We start from the raw sequence: 18506 nt of genomic DNA on the forward strand, positions 1-18506 counted from the left end.
TATGCGTAAATTTCAATCATATTATGTTCACTGCTACTCAGGGACACTTTCAGCACAAGGTCAGCAGTTAATCATATCTCATTGGTCAAAACCATGTCTAGTATGGCCTACTATCTGGTTGGTGCTATAACGTACAAGTCCAAAACATTGTCCTGAAAACATTCAATGTGTTCCTCATCTAGATTATTTTTTCTCATCTGATTTTTCCAGTCTTATATATAGGTTAATATCCCCCATGATAATCACCATACCCATTTGAAAGTTCAAATTATTCCTTTCTTAATAACTTTTCGTACTTTCTGGTTACTGTTAGTGACATTGTATAAAAATTAGAATCAGGCGTTTTAAGAATGCAATTAGAAAACACTTAATAACTGACGATGGAACCTTGCAAGTCTCTGCAGCAAACAACAATTGATGTTGGGCCAATCTTTGAATTTAGACTGAGACTTTTATATTTCTGTTACCAAGGAAATGAAGGAATATAGGCAAAGGGTTAGACCATGTTCTTACTGAATGGTGGAACAGGCAAATAAATAATTTATGTCTCACAAAACATTTTTATGCCTCATGAAAATATAATATGTAAATTTTAAATTTGAATGGACAAATTTGAGATGGCTGTTTGCAAGATTACTTCATTCTGATATTCCTCAACTGTTTTAAGTGAATACGTAGACGTGTGAAAATAAACGTTTAAAGATGTCTATCATTTTGTAGTGGAATAAGACAAGAACGTGTTAAACAAATACATGCTAATTTCATAACTTCTTATTTCCATACTCAAACTGACCTGTAGATGTTGCTGATTCAGATAACGAGGCTATGGGCCATAGTTTTGATCGTACTACATTCTAAAAAGATTTCAGGATGAGGCATGTTGCAGGTTTGAAAACAGCAACTGGATATAGTTCAGTCCATTGGAGATCAAGCTACGCTCTCTGCTCGAGGCCATTCTATGCATGGCGGTAAATGAGCTGCATCCCAGTTAATTAATTCTGTTTTATTTAGTTGGGATCGTCTACATTCTGCTAATGTTAAGAATTTGAGATGTAAAACTGTCAGTGACTTTCCACTGGACTCTAATTACACTGCGTCGGCATAATTGGAGCGAGCGAGTCACAACGCCTTGATATCATTATGTTTCAATCAGATCGCTACAGTGATGCACGATACGACGACCATGAAGATCCCCACTTCTCAACCCTCCCCGCCCCCTCGCCTGAGGCGGAGTGACCATCAGGTTAAACTCCCACCAGTCGTCTCTCTCTGGTGAGAAAGCAGTACTATGGGCCTTTGGGTTTATGGCGACCTCACCTTTACCTTCCCTGGTGCACATCTAAAATGGTTTTGCATTACCGTAGTCCTGTCTTCATGGACGAGTAGATGCTGTAAAGGAGGAAAATCATATCTATGTTAAACATGATTTCTGCAGACCGGGACGATCCCTTCGAAAGCTTCTTGCTCTTCTAATAATAACCGGCAAGACCTTTTCGTCAGGAACCTGCATCCTTTCTCTTACACTGGTCCTACAGTATCAGTAACAGTGTCAAACGAGTTATAACGACGTGCACTAGTAACTAACTCATGGTTATTCAAACTCATTCATGACATTAGCGATACAAAAAGCCCACGAGGTACTCCATGCTTTTTCCCATTAGCACAATCAAGTTTTCTCGACATCTTTGTTGTTCAAGCGTATTGTTTGAAATTATGTATGTATGTAAATATATTTATAGCATGCTTTCAAATTATGACTGTAATTCACACAATATGTAATGGTCTCCGAGGGTTAAGTCTGAGATCAGTTTTTAATGTACAACAGGAATTGAAACTTCTGGCGGTACATTTGTACTTTTGGAAATAAATTGTTTTTATCTGTTAAACTACGCATACAAAGACCCCTACCACGATTTCTGTTAGGAATGTCTGAGCATGGCCTGTTACCGAATATATTCTAAAGGGAACCAGCGGCGGTGCCATACAGTGCACCCTGCAAACAGTATGTTATGGCCCACAGCTATTTGTGGGAGGAATGAATGTGCACCGGAGAAGGCCGTTTAAAGCTTCGGAAAGGTTGTGGCAAATCTGACAGTATGATGCAATTTCGTTTCGTCATCTTTCCGGGGTGTAGTTTATATCCATTTAAAGCCAAATCTGATAAGACAGGGTTAATCAGCAACACTAATAAGCCACAAAGGATTAACGGTAGCACTGTGGTGCCACTCACTGTATATAGTCGCACGTTTCTACCATTTACTAACACAGAATCAGAATGGATGTATAATTTATAGATTCCAAAATTTAAGAAAAGCTCACACATACACCCATGCGAATCTCTGGAGATATTGCCCCAATTTATCCCATTCGGTAATTCAATGACCCTGGGATCGTGATCTTTTACTGTTGCATTTTCTATCTTCCAACAAATAAAGTTATTTCAATAATACACCGACGATGACATTTGCACGACAGTCGCCTGCATTCCTATGTACCATGTTCTCCCATTTGCACTAACGAACCCAAATACTACCCAATGCTTTCTGCAATCCTTTGAATAATGTTTGGATTTAACGGCAAATTCATAAAAATATAATTTTCGTCGGAATACTCGTTCAAATCCATTTCATGTACTAGTGTGTTTAGAGATCGGTCAAATTGGAAACTAATTGCACACAAGAGCATGAATTATTTGTCGAGACTCCCCTCCAAAAATAAGCTCCGGTACAGCCCAATTCTGAAAACCGTGTGAATATCAGACAGAATTATTTTAAAACTCTTTATTTGCTATATGTCAATACATTAGCCGAAATGGACACAGGTTGCTCGGTGCATGCAACAGATATCCAGGGTAGAGCGGGGAAACCTTCGATTCTTATAAATCACATTAAACAGCTCCATTGACTGGGCCCCTTAAGACAACAGGTCCGGCTTCTTTCAGACAAATAGTCACAAAAAAGTAACTTTTTAAAAAATCAGCTATATTACCAATATGAGGCACACGCTAATGGAACAAAGATGGCATTCTTCAACCTGCTTGACACTTTAAAAAGAAATAATGTTAGTTTGAAAGGGGTGACAAAGCGAGCAGAGGCATACTGTGCTCGCCTGGCGCTTGCCGCGTAATTCAGTCTCCAAAAAAGACACTGATCTGCCACGTGTCCAACCATCTCCAACATCACCACCTCCAACCAAAGGCCTTTCGAAAGCTCCAGCATCACTGATTGGAGATGTTTTATGCTTATTAAAAGCTCCTGATCCTTCACAAGTATCCTTTTTCATCAACATTGTTCAGGTGGCCGCACTTCCAAACAGTAGATGTCGGTGCGCAAAACAAAACTTTTGCGCGCATTCATCTCTGATTTTCCCCTAGTTTCCCGGCGGGGTACCAGCTGCTAGCTCGTGAAAAGACGGCTTATTAATTGTTCTTTGTCATGCAGAATTGCTTGATTTCTAAAGAAACTCACAAAAGAGCCATTTGGAGGATTCGAGTATTTTTCCTTGCGAATATTCCGTCATTTGCATCTTTCACCTCGTCTACCAGACACAGGTACTAAGTTCCGACTCTTTTGTGTGTTCCGTCGCCTTATTAACCAAAAGAGCCTGATTTATTACAAGCTGCCTTTTCAATCCTACACTATAAGTTTGAGAAACTTTTAAAATCCGAATATTGTTCAACAAAACAAGGCCGAAAGCGGGGTAGCGGGCTGGGGAGACGCGGTGCGTTTTGCGCTTTGTGCTGTGAAATGAACGGTATGCTTGGCTACATTATGAGAGGCGCTGCTCGCTCAAGCTGCAGTTAAATAATTACATTATTGTCATTTCCACCTCTCAGTGGCTTGGAGATGTAAAATTCAAAGGAGTCAATAGCCTGCTTTGCGGGATTAGTATCAATTTTGTTTCTTCCTGGAGCAGTTTCTATAAGACACAACGAGGAAAGAAAAAAAACTGTGACAATAACAATGCAGAGAAGAGTCAAAAAAGACAGCCCGTTTATCAGGTGTATGACACCGACTTTGATAAAATTTATGAGTATCTAAACTGCAAGTCCCGAAAAGAGAGAGGTGGAAATAATTGCTATTAATTATTTTCCGTCTTTGCTGCATGATTGACGCTAATCAGTGGTGAATTTCTCCTCTGTGTCTTGTTTTGACAGTTTTCTTCATTCTCTGCGGTTCACATTTGTTGCCTACAAAGACCAGTATAGTCCCAGCAGCTGGTCTGAAGTCTTAAAACCGTGGCCCACAACCCAGTAGGGGGGGGCGGGGGCTGGGGCGGGGGGGTGTTGTTTTTTTGGTTATACTTACTTGTTGGTGGGGCGGCTTTGATCTCTCCACCTGCGAGACAGGGTCTAACTTAATTAATGAAAAATTAAACTAATAGTTATTCTGTGTCTTTCTGCAATGATAGATTGTCAACAGCGAGTTAAATAGGACCTATTTATTCTCACCCTAAATGCGAGTCTGAATGCGCCTGGGCTTCAACCTCACCTGCTTCCCCAGTCAATTAGGAATGTAGCGAAAATTCTGCCAGAAACGAGTTAAATTAACCGTTCGCTAATTTTCTTGTGTCCCTACCACATAATCCTTCTTTTACACGGCGGTTAACTTGCCCCTAGAAATTACCACATGTTGTAAGGTTCAAATAGTGCTTAATGAAACAGTGACTAAATCGTTCACTAAGCCGACATTGGAGCCCTTCAGCTCCGCGTTCAAAGGCTCTGGGTTTGCATCCGTCGGGGGTCCCACTCAATGCAATGCAAGTCTTTGGCAGCAGAATACCTGTCAAAGCGTTCCCTTGGCGAACATATTCTTTTTTTCCTCGCTCTCTCTGCTTCTGCAGAGTTTCCGAGAGAGAAAGAGAGAGAGAGAAATTTATCAACTTTTAGTGCACTGAAACTGAAAATGAACGGCATCGTTTGGAGAAAGTTACCAATCTCTCCGATATTCTATTGCACCAAACGTGTGATGAATGTATAATGTCGAGTGGGTTTAGCCTTAAACTATGTAAAAATATAAATTCAATCTCGATCGGAGGTCAAAGCTGTGATCTCGATGACTTCAATATTCCAATGGACAACAACTAGCATGTCAACTTAAAAAGAATTAGGCTGCTAGGTTACATTGCAAAAGTGTGAGATTCAAAAGAGCGCGGTCAATGCATCGCTTTCAGTGAAATATAATCCAAATGGACTTTTCACCAATTCATCTAAAACCTGACCAGAAATGTAACACTGCCGTTGTTTTCTGAACTAGTTCTGCTAGAAATAACGTGCTTATTTGGGGGGGGGTCGGGGGTGGGGGGTGGGGGAGGACGTACGAGTTGGAAAGAATCTATGGAGACTATGAAAAGTGCCAATTTTAGGTGCCTATTATTTCCAACATAACAGTAACTCTCATTGTTTCCATTGTAAGCAAACATTTTGTACATTTATTGATTGAATGGTTCAAAATGATTGCTTTTAGGTTTTTTTTGCCAATGAGAATCACCCATTTCACCGAAAAGACAGATGCTAATTGTGCACCCAACTGTATTTGCTTTTAAAGTCAATTAAAAGGACGTGAAAGTCATATATCTTTGACCGATATTGTATGGATCGGGCTAATAAGGCATCATAAAAGCACCTCGGGCCATGTCTAACAGTGACACTGGTTTACGAGTTGCTGAATCACTCCTCTGGGTTCCTCAATGCTTTCCTATCCATCATTGTCGCTTCCATAGAAAAGACACACAATGCGCCCTTCGCCACAGTGAGCCCAGCCGGGCTCCCCGCGCTCAGGCCCGGGCATTGCCAACTTCGGCCTTTCAACAGATGGAAATTGTCAATAGTTCATTAATCTGTGGCTATTTTCCCTCTACTGCCCCACTGAATAAAATTCCAATTTATCTTCTCTTATTGCCCTGACAATTCCATCGAGTGCCCGAAGGACTGCCTGTTGTTTGGGCGCTGGCAAAATTCAAGGCACTGATAGCCTATTCTCAGCTGAAATTTACAATCGACATTCAACCCACAGCCGTGGCTAGCCCTAAAAAAAAGCCACAACAAGTCCAAGTGCATATTAGAGAAACCTTTTCGATGCGCACTGGCCTATCAACAGTGATTGTCTGTGCAGCCAGATATGTAGGAGCAGTGGAACTTGTGTAAGTTTGATTCGTTATAAAGCGATAGCTTCCTGTTCCGGCGTGCTCAAGTGATCTTTTTGATATTGACACAAAATGAAGATTAAGCATGATTCTGAACTTTGTAAATATTGCTTTCCACTGGAAACAAGTTGGGAGGAGGGGGGTGTTGGGAGTGGATGGAAAAACGTAATTTATTGTAATTCTACTGTAGCTTGTTTCTTGAAAGTCTTATTTCCAACTTAGTCCATGTTTCCACAAATCATTGGCTTCCTTTTGAATGAATGATATACACTCAAGTTATCTCATATAAAGTTATGGGTTTTTTTAGAACATCGAACAAAATAGATGCATTAGGATTTGTAACTAACTTGTAATTGATGTCATCCCACTTGTGAAAACAAACAGACATTCCCTGGATCATTCGAACTCTCCCCCTATATCTTAGCTCATGTTCATCGAGAATCTTCCTCTAATTCTATCTACGAATAGGAAGTGACGATGTGTGTGCCACCTAGTTAAAACGCCCAGAAGGAACAAAATGGTCCGAAATGTTTGTTGTCACAGGTGTGAAGTTACAAGTGATGGTCGAGGTCAACGAGCTTCTCGACATTCAGACGAGCTGGAGGCATTCCATCAATCACTAGCCCCGGCCTGCAATCAATGATGGTTTTGAGGGCCGCGGGATGGGTCAAAGGAACAAATCTATTTTCTCTACGCGACTGTAAAAGAAAATAATATCGCTGTCTACGTTGCATTCACCATGTTTGAGGTTACGTACAGCATATGCCATCTGATAAGCGTCTGCGGTTTTGCACTTGAGTTGTTTCTGAGATGATTTCTGTCTATTATCTACCCAATAATGGCGTTATCCAGTAAAGGACCACCATTCGTTGTCTCTCCCTCGCTAACACCGTCGCTCAAATCATGAAATGCAAAGAAACAATAAGTTTGTTAGAACCCTTTGAATGTTATACCTTAACTTTTATAAACAAGGTCATCGATATTTTCCAGTTGGTGGGTTCATGTGACCCCGACACACATTCACATACCCACATTTTCTCTGAGAAAGCCCGTCGTCATTTATCATATGAACAAATAGCTTATTAACCAAGTCCTTTTCTTGATTTGCTTTTGTTTACACGAGTTTTATTAAGTGGTAAGTTTTCCAGGCCCACGGCTGCGTTAAATAGGACGTTCTATGAAACTGAATTGCTGGAAACCATTAATCCCGTAATGAGCAAAATTCAATAGAAATGAACGAAGGAAGAGATAAATCGTGAAAATTGTCTCAGTACTTCTGGGATGCTTTACTTTTTCTTGTTAGGCTTAATTTACAGAGATAAAGATTAACAAAATAAACAGTTTCTTCAAACATCAACATTTTATTTTAAATAAATATAAATATAAGTGTCATATAAAACTATTCACAATAAGTGAACTTTAACCGTGACATTTTACAGCAATGTACCAACCAGCTAGCTATTTACAGTTTCTTCTATTCGACCTACAATTGTTTTTAATGGGCTGGTGCATTTAGATAGGCATCTTTTTTGTGTTTTACAGAAGTCAGAGTTTGAAAATACATTATTTATACAGAACGCTCGATAACTTTATTTTTATAAAAGAAATTGCGCGAATATTGCTATTCAACTGCTTTCAGAGCAAAATAGCTCCTGAAGGATTCAAACAAAATTATGTTGGGCTCAAAGGGAGGTTGATGTTTGTCTATTTTTAACCATATTGTGTGAATATATTGAGACCCGGGATGGAAATGAAATTGCTGCGTGCTCCATCTCGGTTTAATTCTACAATGAATCCAATCACACCAGGACGGTCAGCAGGCACACAATCAATTGCAGCAACAACGCTGCACCAAGGGACCTTTTTAGAAAATCTTAAGCAAGTAGTGAAGTACAGTAAGTGCGTTGAAGGAATACAGAAATGAACAAGTCTGTAAACTTTTAAACATTGCAAGTCTGACCACTATGCAGGTGACATATCTTTGTCTTCTTTGCCCGATGATATAGGCGAGAGGGATTCCTCATCCTCTGAGCGCAGACAGTGTCCTTGGCTGCTACACTTGCAGGCGTTGTGCGCGTTTCGTGGGGTCCCCTTGCCTTCCTTTTTGTGTTTAACGCGCCGATTCTGGAACCAGATCTTAACCTGCTTCTCAGATAAATTCAGATAGGTTGCAATTTCAATCCTGCGAAGCCTCGACAGGTACATGTTGGAGGCGAACTCTCTCTCCAGCTCTAAGAGTTGCGTACTAGTGAAAGCTGTTCTCATCCGTTTGCCGTTCTGGAGGTGACTGTTGGTTTCAGTACCTGTGAACAAAATGCAACATTAACAACTATGGAAAGGCGGATTACAAGGGGGGAAAAATCCTCTATGGTGCCAATAGCAGGATATAACATATCGCTTATATCCAAACCTCGAACATAGATATTATTCAGAGATATTAAAGAAACTGGGCCTCTGCAAAGAAATGCTGCATCTGGAATTACTGCTGTTTTTTGTCAACTAAATTCTCAACTTGCTTATTTCGTTCGGATAGATAGTTTCATTATATAAATCCTGGGGCGCGGGATCACTCATTAACCGTTTGTCTCTTTAAACATGATAATTGCTATCCATGGTCAGTTCAGAAAAACTCTTCAAATCAACATCAAATATTAAGTGCGGTTATTCTGTGCTAATCATTAAACTTGCAATAAAATATCAGTGTGTTCCTGGCACATTCCTCTCTCAACATATCAATCAGGCTAAACTCGCACAAACAACAACTGTCCTCAGGTGTCTGATCCGTTCACTGTTTGAAATAGTTGTACGTACCCACAGTTAGACAGTGGTATCTCCTAGGATCTGTTACGCTGTAAGTGGGTGTGCAAACAGGTGGATGCCCGAGACCAGGGTTTGACTGCTGGTTGATTCGTTGACAGTACTGGGGGTCTCCATTTGGGAACTGGCTTTTCAGCAGCGGGATTCCACTCCGGGACGAGTGGATGTGGGACGTGACACAGAGAGGGCAGACACAGAAAGTGCCCGTCTTTCTGGACGGACAGACGGGACCAGAAACCGACATCATAGTTGGAGAGTGGACGCTAATGGGAATCAAAAAGTCTTGGCCGTGATCGTTCAAGACAGGAGCAGGCCTCACTGAAGAATCTTTGATGATCAGGGAATCAACGTAAAACGATCGAGACATTTCGTGTATTCTTCTTGGCTCTGCCTGGATTTCTTGGTTGCTGGGTTCAGTGTATACTGCGGCAGGGAGAGAGTCAGAAGGTACTTATGTTGGAGGCTAAACAAAAGGGTCTCTGGCGATGGTTGGTCTGAACGTCACCCACGTGTGCGTCCTGCTTCAGGGCTTTTTTTTCTGTTGCAAGTGAACTATTAACACGTGATTATAAAGAGCCGGAGATCAACATTTCCCCATTTGTCAGGCAACCCCTTGAGACACACTATCAAAGTCTGACAAAACAAGAAACAAAAAACTTTTTAAGTGAGTGTTTTGTAATTTTGCTCAGTATGTAAAGCAAAGCTCCACAGCGCGAGTTAACCAGCTGCGGATAACAGCACCATTGTCATGAGATTTCAAATCACTTTCAATTGACTGATTGGAAAAGGGAATGGATTATTCCAGCGAACACTTTCTGACTCTTTGGCTGTTTTTTTTTGAGATGTGCAGATGACTACAGACCAACATTGAAGTAATTCTCTTGTATCCTAGGAAGTCCTTTATATCTCTTGCTTTTCCTGTAATTGTAATGCTATTTTCGCAAATCGATTACCTTCATTTCTTTAGTGAAGTTTTGTTGCAACATGATTCTCCTCCTTCCCCCCGTTAAATGCTCGGAAAATCTCCACCGAAAATAAAGCAAAACGTTCACAAAAGAAAATCAAAATAGCTGACCATAAAGATGGTTCCTCGCGGTCGGTATGAAGAATGGAGTATTTGAAAAACAGAGGATGTGAAATTCATGAAGAGTTATTGGCATCCAGCAAGGCATCGTTTTTTTTTTCTGTCCTATTAGCGCAGTTCACAACCATTTAGGGAGTGTGACTGGAATGAACGCTATCCTTCCACAATGAGTCAGTTGAAAGTAATTTGAAATCTCGTGACAATCACTGAAGACTTGAGTCCACTGACTTGATAAAACCCGAAAGAACTGCAGATGCTGTAAATCAGGAACAAAAGCAGAATTTGCTGTAAAAAGCTCAATAGGTCTGGCAGCGTATGTGGAGAAAGGGTTCTGAGGAAGGGTCACCGGACCCGAAATGTTGGCTCTGGGATTGTTTTTCTCTACAGATACTGCCAGACCTTCTGAGCTTTTCCAGCAACTTCTGCTTTTGTTCCGCTGACTTGATGTTGAGTTCTGCGCCACTGAAAGATTATTGCCCGTCTGCTGTATATGTAGTCCGGGAGCTGCAGGTGACTTTAGCGTGTTTGTCCCGTGTTTACAACTTCGAGCAGCTTTGAATAAAATGAATAAAGAGAAAGACGTCGATTTTACGTGAGCGAACGATTGATGTAATGATCTTCTCAGGTTAATACAAGTAATGAGCCCGCTATTGCCAAAGAAATTATCAATGGTAAGAACTGATCTGAGAAAGTCTGATGTAGACTATAGTCTATGTAAGCATCGTATTCAGCAGTAAGTTTACAGCGCAGTCAATAAAACAACACAAGCGTCTTATGGGAACTTACCCGTGACGACTGAAATTCCACTTTAAGGTCCTTTGTAAATTTTTTGAAGTGTAGAAGAATTCACTGGTGCCTGATCAAATGACTATTTTGAAAAAGCGCGCCGCTTGTTTAGCTGACGGTTAAACAGCAAGGCATTGGGAAAAACTAGACGGGTTTATCTGTCTCTCTGGAAAGCATGCTGAGCCACTCTACCAACAACTGGTGTTGCCCAGAAACGAGAAACTCTAATACGATTTGAGTGGAACTGTTTCATCTCGCTATAGCAAAACTGTCGAGTTTTGAAGAGTCTTTTTGAAAGGAACCCTTTTAGCCTCGCAGTCTGAACATTGAGGACCAGACACTGCGGCATGCTGTACAACTTCAGCCTTTTCGATTGACAGCAAACACTCAATATAAATTGTCACTTGTAATCCTATCCAGTGACTTTAACATTTAATATTACACATCTTTTCAAATAATCAAGTTAACATTAAAGCTAACAACCGCGATACTTTAAATAGTTGTGATTTGTTTCAACAAGAACAACACGCACCATATACGAAGATCATTTATGGTCGACAATTCATTTTTTATGAATTAGCAGAGTAAATGGTGATTGCGTTATTTGTTTGCGATTATCATTCAATTAGTAAGTGTTTATCAGGCACCAGATTAGTGTATGTTAACAAGCAGTTAAATATCCTAGCAATGCGTTAATCCTAGATCTTGTGACAATAATTAACAATTTTGGTCTGTGCCAGGGACCTCGCGGGTCAATTTAGGGCTTTACACGGCTTTTATGAAAGGACCTCCAGTCTGAAATTCTGCAATTGGCTGAAATGTAGGTATACAATCTGAAAGTCGTCATGGTCGAAATCAGGTTCTTGCTCGATAACACTTGAATCGATGCGCTAATGTCATGCTGGAGTTCACTCTTCAGTGATGAGCGCATTGTAATTTATTCATTTTAAACAGGTTCACACTCTTGTGTATCTCAAGTCTTTAAGTGCAACCACGCAACTTCACGTAATGCTGTTTTAAACACTGTTTCTCAATTCTCAAACTAGTTTTAAGATGTTGTCCTTATGCCTTGCGTGCGTTACATATTCATGGCAATGGTTTAACGTAACTACCGCTTGCTACCATTTCAATCCTGTCACTAAGATACGACTTAGTCAATGTATCTTTCAAACATCCCACCTTCCTGAGACAAGGTCCATGTGCCTTCTCGCCAGTTTGAAAGCCCTAAAGTATTGTTCAGCGTTTCCGCGAATGAAGTGAAGAGCAGGGCAGGTTTGTTCCCGGGTCAATTTCATTCACTGCCCTCAACACCAAGGCAAGATCGTAAGATACCTCATACAGATCTAAATAATAGATCTGAGTTTTGATATACCTAGAATCAGAACTAGCTCGGCCTAGCCATACCTCCTTAAACAGATACTACTGTGTTCCACTATAATTCCACTTCGAGTAGTCGAACGCTCAACCATATTCCCAGCTGAAATGCGATAAAAATAATGTGTTCATATTTATTTCCATCTCAGATTACCTGACGTCCTTGAAGGGCGGCCCAGTGGCTAGCACTGCTGCCTCACAGCGCCAGGGACCCGGGTTTGATTCCACACGTGGGTTAACTGTCTGTGTGGAGTTTGCACATTCTCCCCGTGTTTGCGTGTGTTTCCACACTGTAGGGATTCTATAGATTTCTATGGGGGTGTGGTGGGAAAAGCAGATGAAATAGTTACTCAAAAGAGCCAGGCGCCTCTGCAATAAAACTTAAAGCTGGAAAGTTCTTCAGCTAGTTAGCTGAATGGAGGTCAAGCAGCCTCAATCACATCACCAGGCAGCTTTGTAATTGTACTAATAAAGCGAGTGAACGATATTACAGAAGCAGGGAGCCAGAAAAAAAGAAGCCAATGACTCCAATGAAACAAAATGAAAGAATGTCTAAGCCAGGCGGAATGATGCAAGGCGCGCGCCCACATCGCATGGCCCTCGTTACAATATGATTTTCGATAATTATGACCAATAAAATTTCATTGTTCATGTAGTAATCCTGGGAATGAGAGTGGTTATGAGCCTATAATGAGGTCAAATTGCTTCGACTAGCCGAGACACGTGTAAGGATTTAAGAGGTATTAAGCGGCTGGGTACAGAGCACCGACTGTTACCTGAACATTACTTTCATAATTCAAGTATAAAATCAGTCCATTGAAGGGAAATCATTGGAATCCGTTTATTCTACTCGGGTGACAAAGTGCCTTGTCTGTGTTGCTTAAGTCGATGTTAAAAAAGTGCGAATGCAACAAAATTGCTCTTTTGTGATTCCAGTTTCTAAAGAGCAACAGACAACAATAGTGTGTCACACTGGCCTGGTCTGCTGGCTATTTTTGGAGATCTCTTTCCCCTATTTTCCAAAAATTCTAAATAATCGGTCCTACACCAGGAAAACAACTCGCACCTTTTTGGAAAATCTTTTGAAGGAGAGATTTAGAACACATCCATCTGTTACTGCAAAATGCTGCGTGTGACTCCTATTCTGAATCAAATGTATTACATTCAAGTAAAATCTTAATACAAATTAATTTTCCTCCAAAAGATCACTGATGTTTGCCATGCTTGTAATTCCAACTCCTGATTCACTGGTGACGCTGTCATATGGAGAACCAGGATGGTGGCGAGTCTTCCCTTTCACTCCTTTAGGTTTGCACGTAATTGTCACAATTTTTTTTTTATTCCCTACAGGATCATGGAAACATTTGCTAAAAAATTGAAAAATAGCAAAATGCTTGTGGGAGACATGATTGTTCGGTATCTCCCCATTCTACAAATTGCGATTGTGATCTATTACCACGGTATAAGTCGAGTATGGAACACTCGGTTAAAGCCATTGTACATGATACCAAGACTAGTCTGTTAACTTTACAACAGCCATTCAGAGTTACAGTTTATAAAAGAACTTGAAATAAAGTTTTGTTTTATATGAACATGACAAGAAGAAAAATGCAACGCTATTCTCAAAACTTACAACAATCGACGAAATTTCTGCTTGGAATGATTGAATGCACTAACACGTGTAATTTAATGAAACTATCTCCAATTACTAATTTGCCTTGTTCACTAAACATTGCTCAAGCTGAATAGAGGAATGGACTTCATTAAGTTGCATCGGACTATTTTAAAAAATTCTCGATGATACACTGGAATATTCCCGATTAGAGCAAATCACACTTGTGATTTGTCGAGTATTTGTTACCAGGCAACAGTCCTTGAATGACAAAAAGTGAAAAGAACCGCTCTGTCTGCTGTCCTTTAAACTTCAAAAAAATCTTCAATAATAGTGGAAAAGGACAATGATGGAAGAGACAACAAAATGCCACTGGGGTGACTTTTCACAAGCAATTATTCTTCATTTATCCATTCAGAAAAAAGCAGCTCCCATATTATTATTTTTGTTTTATTTATTATGCTCATCCCTGGTCATTTGCATGAAAAAAATGGTGTTTGGGTAATAAAGTTTCAGATTTGCACATAAACATACCAGTACGGGCAGAACATGGGCGTTAAGGCTTGTTTGAAGTATAATTAAGATCGAAAATATGAAGTCAGGCGTTATGGGATCTGTCCTGAAGTGTCAACGTTGGGCGGATCGTCTATTGAAACTTTTCAAAAGAATCACGAAACAAACGAAGTGGAGAGCGCGTGACACAGGGAACGGTTGTAAACGTGTTAATTTCAGACAGCTCATTTTTGGAAAGAAGTGAGATCTCTTTCCCTTCCCCCCTCCCCATGGAATGTGTTTATAAAGCATACTTAATTGTTTTTAAAAAGAATGCAAATAACTAGTGTGAAATCATAACAATAGAAGTTGCTGGAAAAGTGAAATCATAATCTCTCTATTTTGTAGGCATCAATCGTAGTCTTAAATTTGGTTGCCTTTCATTTCAATTGCCGGAATATATCCATAGGTTCATTGTGGCTTTATTTGGCATTGCCGAGACCAGCAAAAAGAAAACATTAACTCCAACGCCAGTTAACAATTTATAAGAGCATATCCACAGCAATATCATCAAAATGTCAAATGTACTGCATGCAAAACGTTGCACTCTATTTGATTCCCAGCGAGTGTAATTCACTCGCCGACATTCCTCCTAGCATAGTTTGCTTCCAAAGTCGATCCTCATGTACTATATCTGAATGAGTTCAAAGATTAAAGTCCAAAATTTTGTGCAACCATGCTCGATAGAGCGGAGACATAGATATCCAATAACAGTGTAAAGTCATATTAGATTTGGACCAGAATTGAATGGAATCTTACAGTTTGATGTGGTTTCTGCAACCTATTCGCTATATTCATGAGCAAGTTCCAAACGTGACGTGTTCTTCATTATCTTTGCAGTAGATAAAAAGCAGCTGACCGATTTCATAGACGCCCTCTTATTCATGGCCGCCTTTATATTTGACATTGGGAGGTGGGAAATGTTACTCCGAATTCACCCTTCCTCACTTCCACGAGTAAATCAGCTGCAGACTGATGATAGATTCACAGCTGTAGTGCAATCGATGGTAAAGTGACCGTGAAGTCTGCTTTTAAAATCGGTTCCACGAAAAAAGACAATGAGGGATGAGATCACACCCTTCCCGTGCACCTGGTGGTGTCTGTGCTTTGCTGATGCAGAAAGTTAAGGGAGAGGAGCTCAGACCATTTTGAAGCGATACAAGACAGATGACTCATCTAGATTACAGTGTAGAGAATTTCCATTTGCTTTATTCGAGTATTTCAAATTTTGAAGCAGGGTAGTGTCACTGCTTGCTTTGGGTTATGTCATTTGCTTTCCGGTGATGCAAAACCAAAGGTGTATACATATTAAAGTTACAGTATCCCGGCAAAGCAGTTGATTTTACACCTACATTGTAATATACCTTCAGCTTTAGAATCGGCATAGAAGCACAGTGGGACGCCAGTGTGAAGCAAACTTTATAAGTGTTGTTTTAAAAAGACTTCAAAGACATCTGCTGGAAAGTCCTAAAGTTTTGAATAGTTGTGAAATATTAACAGAATAGTGTGATTTTACAGAGAAAAACAACCTGGGCATGCAATTTGAAGGTGGCACAGAGCCGGAAAAAATATCTTTCGGTGTTGTTTGCCTGTATCACTCTAATGTTATTTCACTATAAATTTGCTGACAAGCTATAATAGGAAGTGCAGTAAAGACAGACAAATGATTTTAGGCAAATTGTAACCAGTCAAATGGCTACAACAAATGGTGTGGCTTTTCATATTCCTGCCTAGGGCATTGTTGACTATAGTTGAATCTCTTGTAACAGAAATAGTTTGTGGAAATGAAAAGTCAAGTCAGTTTTTATTATTTGCTCTCAGGGTTTGTCACTGATAAGCACCCTGCATGTTGCATAATTCCATTGATAGTTTTTTTTTCAATACAAATGAATGGCTTTTTAGGTCACTTCACAGGTTCAAAAACAAGTTGCTGGAAAAGCTCAGCAGGTCTGGCAGCATCTGTGAAGGAAAAAACAGAGTTAACGTTTCGGGTCCGGTGACCCTTCCTCAGTACTGGGTCCTCACCGGACCCGAAACGTTAACTCTGTTTTATCTTCACAGACTGCCAGACCTGTTCAGCTTTTCCAGCAACTTTGTTTTTGTTCCTGATTTACAGCATCCGCAGTTCTTTCAGTTTTCACTTCACAGGTTGTTTAGGTGTTAGACACATGGGAGGGACATATAGGCCACATGAGGTAATGGCACATTTTCTTCCCTAAAGGACATTCAGGAAATTGTTGATTGATAAATTTCTCAAATAACCAATATAAATTAATCATTTGACAAGATTTAACTTCTTAAGACGATTGTGTTAAATCACCCCACAGATTCACCACCCTCTCAGAGAAAGAATCCTCCTCATCTGTTATAAATGGGTCACTCCCTTACTCTCAACTTATGCCCTCTGGTCCTAAAATCCCACAAGAGGAAATAACCCCTCAGCATCTATATTATCAAGCCCCCTAAGAATCTTACATGTTCCAATATGTTCACCGCTCATTCTTCTAACTCTAATGAGTACAGGCCCTACCTGCTCAACCTCTCCTCACACAAATGCTTGGGATCAACTTAGTGAACTTCTCTGGACTGTCTCCAATGCCAGTTTATTTTTCCTTAGATTAGGGACCAAATTTTTTTGTAGCATTCTACATTCTAGGTGTGATCTAACTAGTATTTTACATAACGTTAGAAGGCTTCCCTATTTTTGTACTCCAATCCCATTGAAATAAAAACCAACTTTTCACTTGCCCTCCCTATTACCTGCTTGTTTTTCATGATTCGTATGTGACAACCCCAAATCCCTCTGAGTAGCAGCTTTCTGCAGTATTTCTTCATTTAAAGAATAAATGGCTTCTCTATTCTTCCTGCCAAAGTGCATGACCTCACATTTCCCCACATTATATTCGATCTAACAAGTTTCTGCCAATTCACTTAACCTGTCGATATCACTTTGCAAATATTTTGTGTCATCTTCACCACTTGCTATGCTACCTATTTTTGTGTCATCTGTAAACATGGCAATAGTACATTCACTTCTTCATCCAAGTCATTAAAACATATTGATAATTATTGTGGTGGCACTAGTGGCATTCCTGTAACATTCCACTATATGCAGGTTTCTATTGTGAAAACATACCACCCACCACCCCCTGCCTCCTTTGAAATCCTCTGTCTTCTAATAGTTAGCCAAGACTCTATCCATGTTGATGTACTAGCTTCAACACCATGGGCTCTTAACTTAGTAGGTTAGCCTAATGTGCCATACTTTGTCGAACACCGTTTGGAAATCCAAATATATTATATCTACTGGTTACCCTTTATTAGTCCTACTTGTTACCTCCTGAAAGAATTGAAATAAATTTGCCAGGCTTGATTTTCTTTCATGAGGCCATGCTGACTTTGGTTTCATTATATGACATATTTCCAAGTGCTCTGCTCTTACATTCTTTATAATAGACCCTAACACTTTCCGAATGACAGAAGTTAAGCTAATTAGCCTTCATTTATCCGTGTAAGGTTTCTTTTCCTTTTTTTTTAAATAAGATGCCAAATGGCAGTTTCCAATCCTCTGGGACTTTTCCAGAATCTAAGGGTTACTGGAAGATATACTATAAAAATACTATTTGCCCTGCTATTGTAAAACTGCACTAAAGTTTTTTTTGCCCAATAGTAAAACTTTCAACATGTGACTGTTATGTGTCTCTTCATAGAGCTAAGCCTATAATTGTTGACATACTTCACCTAAAATCAGGTAGATGTATGTTCAATCTCCAGTGTCTTTATATCTTTTGACAAGTACTTATGATACAGACAGAACAAAGTAACATACATTTGCACTCTCTGACCATATTGTCTCAACCCCTCCACTGGGACTAAATTGCCAGATTACTATCTAATATCCAACACTGGATGAGCAGAAATTTCCTCCAATTAAATATTGGGAAGATTGAAGTCATGGGGCTGAATTTTCCCATTTGTTTGGCACAGTGTGTTACTGACTGATTTTCATGGCATGATTTTCATGATTTTCAGCCTGTCCTGGTCATGGTGACTTCTCCCATGCAATTTTCTGCTCTTTGACTCATTAACTATGCAACCTGTCTCAATGGCACCTATTTCATAGAAGTGCATGGCAAG

General features: G+C 40.0%; 1 protein-coding gene across 2 annotated transcripts; it reads right to left on the reverse strand.

The window, feature by feature from the left end:
* Positions 1 to 7485: 7485 nt before the first annotated feature.
* Positions 7486 to 11181, reverse strand: gsx2 (GS homeobox 2). 2 transcript variants are annotated; one of them, XM_048614001.1, is made up of 3 exons: positions 10832 to 11181; positions 8956 to 9594; positions 7486 to 8447 (listed from the first exon to the last, which is right to left on the reverse strand). In XM_048614001.1, exons 2-3 carry the CDS (start codon positions 9326 to 9328, stop codon positions 8107 to 8109), a joined length of 714 nt encoding a protein of 237 aa, XP_048469958.1. In that variant the 5' UTR covers positions 9329 to 9594; positions 10832 to 11181; the 3' UTR covers positions 7486 to 8106. The 2 variants fall into 2 exon arrangements, with proteins under 2 accessions (XP_048469958.1, XP_020383014.2); XM_020527425.2 differs by lacking the exon at positions 10832 to 11181 and having other exon boundaries at positions 8956 to 9788.
* Positions 11182 to 18506: the final 7325 nt, after the last annotated feature.

The sequence above is a fragment of the Rhincodon typus genome, chromosome 1, assembly GCF_021869965.1.
Source record: "Rhincodon typus isolate 14 chromosome 1, sRhiTyp1.1, whole genome shotgun sequence".
In the NCBI taxonomy this organism is placed as follows: Eukaryota; Metazoa; Chordata; class Chondrichthyes; order Orectolobiformes; family Rhincodontidae; genus Rhincodon; species Rhincodon typus.